This window comes from Sinohyriopsis cumingii, chromosome 11 (assembly GCF_028554795.1).
Source record: "Sinohyriopsis cumingii isolate HCF-2022 chromosome 11, ASM2855479v2, whole genome shotgun sequence".
In the NCBI taxonomy this organism is placed as follows: Eukaryota; Metazoa; Mollusca; class Bivalvia; order Unionida; family Unionidae; genus Sinohyriopsis; species Sinohyriopsis cumingii.
Window position 1 is genome coordinate 101756957 of NC_142971.1, and position 10775 is coordinate 101767731.

Consider the following 10775-nt stretch of genomic DNA (forward strand, 5'->3'; position numbering starts at 1 on the left):
GAACCACTTTACCAGGACCAATTCTGGGGATAAGGGAATGTAATGCACTCCACCTAGTACTTATTTTATAACACATTACAAATTGGCAATGTATTTGAAGAAGTCAATTTTTTTAGTAAAAAATGTTCCATGGATATTACTCTCCTGATTATTCCCATCCAGCATTCCATCATCGGAAGAGCATGCACTTCTGCTCCAGTAGTAACTGACAAATGCCAAGATTTAGTGATCATCCCTTCAAGGGGAGACCAATGTCATCTGAAATAAGTATTGATAAGCAAATATTTTAGCACTCTTATTGGTACAACAAGCCAAGGGATGTGGTTAATGTCTTTTAACACTATGGAGGGCTGGATTTGAGATGTAGTTGAGGACTCTTAAGCCATCTTTTAAGACCTGTTTTGGGATGTTAGTCCATTTGCTAAGTACCAGTATATGTTACTGAATGTGTGCATTCTTACAGCAAGGGCTAATTTTAGAACAAAAAATATTTTGCATCATCCTTGATATGTTCTGCCATCTTTGTTTTTGTTCTCACCTGCTTCAGTACTGGCATAAGTTCTCATCCTGAGAACAGCATTTGCCAACAGTGTTCATCAGATGAGGGTATGAATTGACAAGAGAACATCTCACGTTAAGAACTGTCTCACCCAAAGAAGCACCTATTAAATGGGGTGACAGAGTGGTCTAAAGCACTCACCATTCCGGATCACTGCCATCTCACCTCTGTCTGCGTGGGTTCGAGTCCAAGGCTCGGCTAGCGTGGGTACGTGGGAAAGCCTGCCAGTAGCTTCTCATAGGTCGATGGTTCTTCCTTGGGTTTTCCAGGGTTCTTCCTCCACCAGTTATACTGGCTGCCATGTATAGCCTATTTTGTGCTGAAAAATGGCGTTAAACCTAGATCAGCAACAACACCCTATTAAATGTATTATGATCAAGCAAGTATATCAAAAATAAATATATTGATCCACATATTGCTTTCCACAAGAATGGCAAAGTCACAGATTTAAGAACCTGCATTTCGTTTCAAATGATCAATGTTTGACATTTTTGTGTTAGAAGTTGTCATATTAACCTTTATGTTTATTTGTAAAGCATTTATGTAAAACGTACTTGATCCAACCATTTAAAGTAGATGCAAGATCCATCTAATTCCTGCAGACATTTATAGCTGATTTTAGTTAATTTATACTTGATCATTTTGCAATAAAGCAAGTTAAGCTTACTACTTGAAAGACTTCTCTCCTAATCAGGCATATGATAGCATGTAGAATGATGAAATGGGGAACTTTTAGTCTTGAAACTGCCAGAAAATGAACTCTTCTATATTGTAACATACAGCTTAAACTTTTTAAACTCTGTGTTCAAGAGTTTAAAATGCATAATTTGCATCAGGTTTCATCATTTTCTTTGTAGATGAATATTTTATTCTTGTCCTGATGACCAGTTAGATATTTTCTTTCTTTTCAGAAGGGCACAAATTCAGCAAATAGGGGTCATGAAGAAAGTGAAACTTGATGAAGGAGATGCCTGAGGACACTAAAATCATATGCCATGATTGCTAAAATACATTTCAAATTCTGGAGATCTCATCTTCATGTTTCTCCAGTCATTCTGAAGATATTAGAACTTCGTGAAACTCACCAACCAACCACTGATATACATTTGAACATTATCATTAGATAAAGTATATATGAATGGCTTTTGCCATTTTTTGGATGTTATTATAAAATATTTGATGCATTTTAAATGTTACAGCTGAATCATTTTCAGATAGTGACACTACTTATATAACAGGGAATGGATGTTATCAGTGTGCCATAGAAGCTAAATAGTTTTGAAATAATTTACGAAATCTGATGCTAACCAAATGACAGTACATCAGTTGATTGTTTTTGTCAACTTTTTATGTGAAAGTGTAATATGTATTAACACAGTATATTTTTGCACAATACAAGACAACACAAATGCTCCACTACCAGAAAGTATTAGAGATGGGAAACATTAGAAACTATTTTTCCAAAGCTTTATATGTCACTAATTTGTATTTGTTACTAACTTGTTACCACACAGATTTTGTTAATTTTACTGACACCATAAACTGACTAAAATGGTTTTTACGCAACATTTTTGTAAAAATCATATGAAAAAGGTGAATTGTTTATTTCCCATAATTGTTTGTATCAAATATCCTTTAGAAGACCATAACTTGTATTGTATTTATAAGTTTAACAGAACTGTCGTTATATGCATCATTTTCATGGGCTGTCATAAAGTAGTAATATAGAAAATAAAGAACATTTCAAGGTTTTCCCTTGGAATTTAATTAGATGCTTTTTGTTAAACTCTTGCATTATAGCTACAGCTATGAATACACATGTACATACGGCATACCTTGTATATACATGTCATCTTTTTAATATATTTTTGTAAATATCTTACATTTGTACATTACCATTCTCAGCTAAAGTGTTATCCATCTGTCTCTTGTACATGTATTCAACTTTGATGTATGTCAACAGAAAACAGTGTAATTTTTTTTTTTTTTTTTTAATAATACATTGCACAAATGAAATAGGGGTATACTGGAAATAGCATATAATAGGGTGCGGTATTCTGGAACCAGCTTGTAATAGGGTGGGGTATACTGGAATCAGTTTGTCTCACTTTTGTTTACTTGATGCCTCCTGAACCATTTGAGATATCTTCATTAAAAACTTTGGATGCTTTTGTATCATGACTAGATGCGTTCTTAAAAAAAAGAAAGAAATTCTGTCTGGTCAGTGTGTAAGAGCTGTCCCCATTTTTATTATTAAAAAATTGTGTTAATCCATCTCTCCGGTTAATATATTCAACACTGTTTAGATAATTTAATGAAACTTGTCATGCATTTGTATTCCATACAAGATTCCGCTTTGTTGGACTTGTTATCTTCCGATATTTTAAAATTTGTATTTATATTTCATGTCTTGTGGTGTTGGTCTGGAGTATTAGGTAAGAACCCACTGAAAGATCTAGTTTTAACAGAAGCAGCTACAAGTGTTTAGAACTCGCAGAAAACAGTACACATACTTTTAGATAGACTCCTGAGTCTTCCTTTTCCAAGAAGGTTTATATCTTTTCATAATTGGGAGGGTATTCTGAATAAATATTATTTACATGTTAGATTTGGACTTGATAAAACATTTGGCTATTTCCATGAATGAAGAAACCCGATTTGATTGAATGTTCAACATTAGTACATATTTTGTACTTTACTTCATTCCAAGGATTTCAGAGTGAAAAAACTTTTGTGCATTTTGATTTTTAAATCTGAGCAATAAATTTGCAAGTTGAGTATGTTGTCTTTTCAAATCTCATTACTTGAAACTAAAAAGAAATGTCCCTTTAAATTTAATTATATTCAGTTTTGTTATTTTGTGTATTCTATTCTAGCTGTGCTTAAGGCTGCTGAAGTTGTTATAGTTGTTGTTGTTGATAGGGCAGATTGTCTGTTTTTATACAATTTTTCAATCCATCAGTAAAAAGTTTATCAATTTTCTAATCATGTATGATATTAAACAGTGCTTGCTTAAGATGCATCTGGTAATTCAAGCAATTAATGAATCTCATTTAGCCAGAAATCTTGTATGGCTCTGTTAGAACTCTGCTACATAAAGGAATCTTCACACAAAAAAAGGACTTAAAAAATGATTTTTCCTTTTAATACTAAACAGACTTTGCCAAAATATGGAAAAGTGATTTTATTGGCCGAGAAGAAGAGTTTAATGTAATAGTTAATGTCACTGAGGTGATGAGATGTCGTTTCACTTAAACATGAAAATTTCATTGGCTGACCAAGATGTGCCTCCTGCATCAGCATCCATGCACAAGGTGATGTTGAATGATATTCCTTTAAGCTGTGAAAACAAAATTTTGACTTGAATTTTTGCAGAAATTATGTCCAGATATATTTGGAGATGATGTTTTCAAAGTTCACTTCTAGAAAGTTTGACTAAAATATTCTTAACATAGTTTAACAAGACTTTGAATTTAAGTGTAGGACCTTAAAATTTTATACCACTGTGTTCAGATCTGCATGGGTTTTTATCTAGGACGTACAAATTGCATGCCTGTGATAAGATAGACCAAAGTTGTTTTCAGTTGTACCATTACAGGATACTCACAACAGGCTTAGTTCAAGGCAGTAGGTCAGAATTCAGTCTGTTTTGGTTGCTCTCTGTGCTGCATGTCTATAGAATAATTCCATCAAATGCTAAACTCTGTAAAGTGTTTTTGATTTTGAGGAGGATTAATTCAATCTGGAACACAATTTAGATTGAGTTGATTGTTAACAAAGGCACAGAATCGTACAATGTCACATATGTAAATATATTATCATTGAAAGATAGGAATGTATATTTTTGGAGTCAGATTTTAAACAATTTTAGATGTATGTGTATGTCTTAAGGTATTTTGAATGTAATTGTGGAATATGTTAAATGACAAATGTCTACATGTTTATTTCTTGCACCTTGTACTGGACAGTAAAAATAAAAAAAGGTGTAACAAATATTATTTCTCATGGCTTTTAGGTTTAAATATGTTTGGTATTTGTGGAAGGCAGTTAGAACTAGTTACTGTGTTATAAAATGTACAAAGGCAAATTCTAAATTGAGTGTATGAATAACAATCAGATTCTGAGGAACCATGTGTTACATATTGGAACAGCCCTCATTGCAGGATGACTTTTTTTTACCACATTCATAATGCATGCAGTGTTTTTACAATTTTTAATATCATAATTTGGAGGGGCCCCGAGTGGTCTTAAGCGCTCTCCGTTACAGACCACAGCCATCTCACCTCTGTCTGCGTGGGTTCGAGTCTCGAATTCGGCCAATGTGGGTATGTGAGAAAGCTTGCCAGTAACTTCTCGTGGGTCGGTGGTTCTTTCTGGGGTTTTCCCAGGTTCTTCCTCCACCATTAATACTGGCCGCCATGTGTAGCCTATCGTGTGCTGGAAAATGGTGTTAAACCCTCCAACAATAACATCATAATTTGGTCCAGTTTGATAAACAAGAAGCCATGACATTTGTTTGAAATATAGAGAATGTGTGTGTGTGAGCATGTGTATTTTGGATTTTTAACTTAACTTTAACAATTTGAGTCTATCGTGCTGAAAAATGGCGTTAAACCCCACAACAACAACAACAACAACAATTTGAGTCCTAGTGCTACGATGTCGACAGTGTGGCCATTTATAGTGATGCTTCTAGAATCATGTCCCACTCAGTCACATTATCCTGATACCAGGCAGACCAGTCCAAACACTAACCTTTTAATGCTGAGCACCAAGCATGGCAGCTGCAAGTACCATTTTTATAAGTCATTGGCATGACTCAGTTGGGGTTTGAACCCGCAACCTCTAAAGAGAATGTAAGAGGTCAAATTGTTTCCATGAAACAAAATTGTCTGAATTGACAACTGAATGCTTGATCGATTCCAAAAGTTGAATTACTTTTGTTTGGGTAAGTTCACTTCTGAATTCAGCAGAATAAACTTTTAAAATATTTATTTCATTCACACCTCTATTGATAAGATCACCAAAATCTTTGCCAGAATATAAATATTTGTCATAATTTTGTTAAAGATTCTCCCTATCAATATTACATAGGTTGCTACTGAATTTATTATATACCCTTTTAATCTTATATGGTTGATCTAACATTCACTATGGATGTTTAGTCTGTACTTCCATATCACACACCCTGACCTGATTGGAATTTAAATATTTTCTTCAGCATCTGCATGTTGAAATTTTGAGGCTAAATGATATGATTTTTTTCAAATCCCAGTTTATTCAGAATTTCATTTGCAACACGATTCTCAAAATATTTAGAAAACATGGAGGGGGGGGCTGGCTGTAAAACAAAGCTGCATTTGTATTTTGTTCTGAATCGAGGAAATAAACTCAATTTATATGGCTTATAAATGCTTTCTTGATCTGACAACCTAGCCAATTCTCTGTCAAATACATTACCTGATCACATTAAATTAAGATAATTTTCTCTGCTACCTCTAAATCCAGCCCTCAAGAAAAGACAATATAATTAATCAATATAAAGAAGTCGGACCTTATCCTTCTTGGCATTTATCCATCCAGATATGAAATTCTTAAGACTTATTAACTTGGTGTCTTTCTCCCATGCATTGAAAGTGAAGCTTATGTTTTGGAGAAAACATCAAACAAGACATTCTCCACAGAGAAGGCAGCATTCCTGGACGACACACTACAAAATCATTAGGTAAGTATGGTTTATTGTCCACAACATGAACAATTCGCAATTCAGGGTGGGTAATTAATCAATGTAAAGAAGTTAGAGTTATCCCTTCTCAGCATTATGTCCATCTAGATATGGAACTCTTAAGACGTATTAACTTGATGTCTTTCTCCCAAACACAACATTAAAGATCACGTGTTGGAGAAAACATTCAAACAAGACCTTGTTTAGACAAGGAAGTTTCTTACAGTTCTTCAGCATACTCATTGTGGGGGTGGATCTATTAAAATGCCATTTTATTACTGGACCCATGATGGTCAGCTGCATGTGGACTCTTTAACAGAAGGCTCTTTATATCAACCTCCTGGAAATGAAAGCCATTCTCAATGGAGACACACTACTGATTTCAGACCGTTTGCTTATGGTGACAATGTGGGGAGGGGGGGACAATCAAGAGACCTTTGCCTCAAAGTAGAGGAATACCTTCATAGGTACTCCCAATATTGAGTAATATTCAAGTTCAACACATCCATGGGCAGCTCAATATCCTGGCTGACTCATTATTGAGGGAGGACTACAGATTCTTAAAGAGTTATCCCTCCAAGAATCTTCTATCAGGTCTGTGCACTTAACGACAATCTGATGCTTGACATTTTCATTTTCCATGACCCCAGCAGCATTGGCTGCACATGCTCTTTTAATCAGCTGCGAGGTAACTTGGGCATACAACTTCCCTCCACCAATTTTGATTATGAAAATAATTAAGAAATGATGGGCACAGACTGCAACAGCTCTAATTGCCCCACCAAGATCAAACCCCCTGGATCAACATTCTCCTCAACTAGTTTGCCAGATGAGTTATAACAACCTCTACTCTGCACAAGCTGTCAAGAGTGCCACTAATCCATCCATGTCCAAAGATATGCCTCCTTTGCTCCTGGCTCATTTCAGGGATGTCCTGATTGACAAGGAGTTTAGATCTCAGCACCCAGTACAAATGCCAAGCTTCTTTATCTTTCTGGGGCCCCAAGTGGCCGAGTGGTCTAAAGTGCTCTTCATTACGGATCACTGCCATCTCACCTCTGTCTGCAGCGGTTCGAGTCTAAGATTCAACCAATGTGGGCATGTGAGAAAGCTTGCCAGTAGCTTCTCTTGGGTCGGTGGTTCTTTCCGGGGTTTTCCGGGTTCTTCCTCCACCATTAATACTGGCCGCCATGTATAGCCTATCGTGCTGTAAAATGGTGTTAAACCCCACAACAACAGCAACTTTATCTTTCTCTTTGGAGCCAAGAAGTTAGCCTGTTTCACACTCAAGGGATGCTGTTCCATGATCACAGAGATAGGTCTGACATCATGGAAGAAATGACTTTAGCTGTAGCAAGGCAATCTCCGACATACAGCAAGGCAATCTCCAACATACAGCAAGGCAATCTCTGACATACAGCAAGGCAATCTCCAACATACAGCAAAGGCAATCTCCAACATACAGCCCAATTCTGACATATCCAGGCTATGCTCACTTAAATTATTCCAAATGGAATCTCTCTTGGGTGTCAACATGACCATCCTCATCCACATTTAGTTCCATTGTGACAGTTCAGGCATTATAATGACAACCTGGTTACTTCCTAAGAACAGTTTGCTGTCACTAGTCCAGCACCAATACATATTGTTTCCTCTCCTTGATTGAACTGTCAAGAGCAGCATAGCTGCAGTACCCTCAGATGTTACCTTAAATGCAAGGACAGTATCTGCATCAGCTGTAAAGACTATTCCTACCACTGAAAGAAGGAATACAAGACTTAATTCCAGCAGCAGAGAGAATGAACAGACCTTTTGCCAGAATGTCATTTTGAAAAAATGAAGCTTCCTACGAAAATTTAAAAAATAAGGACAGTAACGCTAAACCAAAGCCTATAACTGACTGAGAGTTTCTCTAATTGGGTTAGTTTATTTTGTTACTTCATTTTTGTTGTTTGTTTTTTCTAAATTTGTATGCGCATTTTCATTTTCCCACTGGACGTTTCATTGAGGTCGCACCCTCTCTGCTGCTATAAATGTATGAGTAATTAAATCATTAATATATCAATAATGGAATCTTACACTTGTAGATTAGCTTGAGAAAGATTAGAAGCAATATGAAAATATCTCCCTGTTCGTGATGCTCTTAAACAAAAACTACATGAATGTAAGGAAGCACAAGTTGAATACGCAGACGGTACAGAAAAATTATTTAAACCTGTTACAAAGGTTACTGAATGAGTTGCAGAAGCTACTGAATGTTTTCTTCCGGCATTAAAACAAACTGATGAGCAAACTGAAAAAATAGCAAGAAAAACTAAACAGACAAAAAATATTTTAAGAGATCTTCCAGCTGAAAAAAGCTGCTGCTCAACCACAACCTGCCCCTCGGCCACAACCAGAACATGAAGATGAAGAAATGCTTGAAGGTGCTATTGGTGAAGAACCAGAACCTAAACCATAAAAGTGAAAAATTTAACCCAGGAATTATTGATGAAATAAAAACAACTTAATGACATTGATTTATCTAAAATTGGATTATATTCTTATAATTACAGAAAAAAAATACTTAAAATCTGGATATGAAAATATAGATTAAAAAACGGGTATATCAAGCATATAAGTTACTAGCTAGAGATAATGATCCTGAATTTGTAAAATATCTGACTAATATAGAGAAAATTCAAAAAAGTATAAGAGTATTTTCAATGCAGAAACAAGCTCAGATGGCATCAGAGTTATTAAGAAAATTTGATGGTCAACTAGGTCCTTTTAGGAAAATATTTAAACCTGAAATTATTAAACTTAATGACCTCACTAAATTAATTGATATGGATATGATGAAAAAGAAAAATATATAATGCCTCAATATCTTCAAAATCGAACACCACGAAAATGGGCTGGTGAGGTATATGGAGCTACAGGTGATTTAGATCAAATTAATTTGAATGATTCAAATTTAGTACAGTTTCAAAAAGTAGTAAGAGAATATAAAGAAAAGAAAGAAGAAGAAGGCCAACAACAAATGGAAGAGGAAGATGTGCTGAACTGATTGGAAAATCTCCAAACACCGGAAGTGTTCTTGCCAATGTTGACTGGCTAGAAGTTCTGACCAAAGGAAAACGCACAGGAAATAATTCTCCAGAAATTATTAATGAAATATCTGATATTTGCCAAAAATTATTTACAGGTGGTGTTATGGATCGTAACATTTATCATTCTCTCATTAATGAAATTGTTGATGATTATCACAGCGACTGAAAACAATTAATCAGTGTGTAATTTAAAAATGATCATACATAATGCTCAACGTGAGCCTGTAATAGTTAGGATAGTAAACTCATGATTGCCAACTTACAAAGTGATTTATGGAGATGGACTTTGTGATGTTGTTCAGGGTTTATTTAAGAGAACAGCTCCAAAAGCAATAACAATTGCAAAACAATTGGGAATGAAAACTATTTAAACTATTCATGATAATGGTATTGTTGTTGTTGGTAATGTTGCCGGTATAGCATTTTCATCGATCAAAGAAAGATTAGCTCGATTAGTACAAAGAAAACCACAATCAGTAAAATTACCCAGCAGTGAAGTTATGCCTGCAAATATCAGTAAAATAATTAATCAAGCTGCAAATTAAAAAAAAACTAGCAGAGTTGGCTACTAATGAATTTGTTCCTACGAAGCTGACTAATAGAATTATGCTGACAAGTACAAGTTTTTCAGAAAGTGGTCTTTGTGTTAGACAAAGATAGTTATAATAAGATGTTCAAGCGTTATCTGATCCAGCATTTGATATGGACGCACCAGTTCTCAAAGATGAATCTATACGCGATTATCAGTATTATTCTTATGATGCACGTGTACCTAACGCACGAGGACGAATCGAACTACAAGTTCAAGATACAAGCAGAGATTTCTTACCTGCTGAAGCAATTATTGAAGTAGAAGGAGCGCTTGTAACCGATGTCCCCCTTAATACGGCATATGGAGCCGATGTTATTGTTGGTTTTGTTAACAATGGTATTATGGCGTCGTTTGATAGCACTACTTTCATGATTGACGGAAGAAATATTGAAACAATTCAAAAAGATGTTGATGTTGCTACAACAATAATAAATTACCACCCAATTAAAATATAATGAGCCTTCCAATCAATGTTCAGAATTTTAGGTATAATCAAGCACGTGAATGGCAATCAAAACTAAAAAATATCGTTGACGAGTATACAGTACAAGTAAAAAAAAATATCATAAACGTGAAGTTACTGTTGTTACAATTGTGTATTCAGCTTCTGCTGTTATTGCTGGAACCGGTGTATTATTATCAACAATAACATTGATGGCGCCAGCAATTATAACAGTTTGCATTTCAACTGCAACAACGATTGCCGACCTTCTTAATATTATTGCAACAACAAAAAAAATATGTACGTGCACAAATGCAAAATTGCATGATTATATAATAAAAATGCACGCATCAACGCAAACATAT

At 35.1% G+C, this 10775-nt stretch overlaps 1 protein-coding gene across 5 annotated transcripts in view; it reads left to right on the plus strand.

Annotated features, from left to right (window-relative positions):
- LOC149789177 (host cell factor 1-like) overlaps positions 1–4552 on the plus strand; it is a 104690-nt gene extending 100138 nt beyond the window's left edge. For all 5 annotated transcript variants that reach the window (XM_089975313.1, XM_089975317.1, XM_089975314.1 and 2 more), the window contains one exon: positions 1471–4552. In XM_089975313.1, the coding sequence (XP_089831439.1) occupies positions 1471–1534 (64 nt within the window). In that variant the 3' untranslated portion in view covers positions 1535–4552. The remainder of the gene's footprint in view (positions 1–1470) is intronic.
- Positions 4553–10775: the final 6223 nt, after the last annotated feature.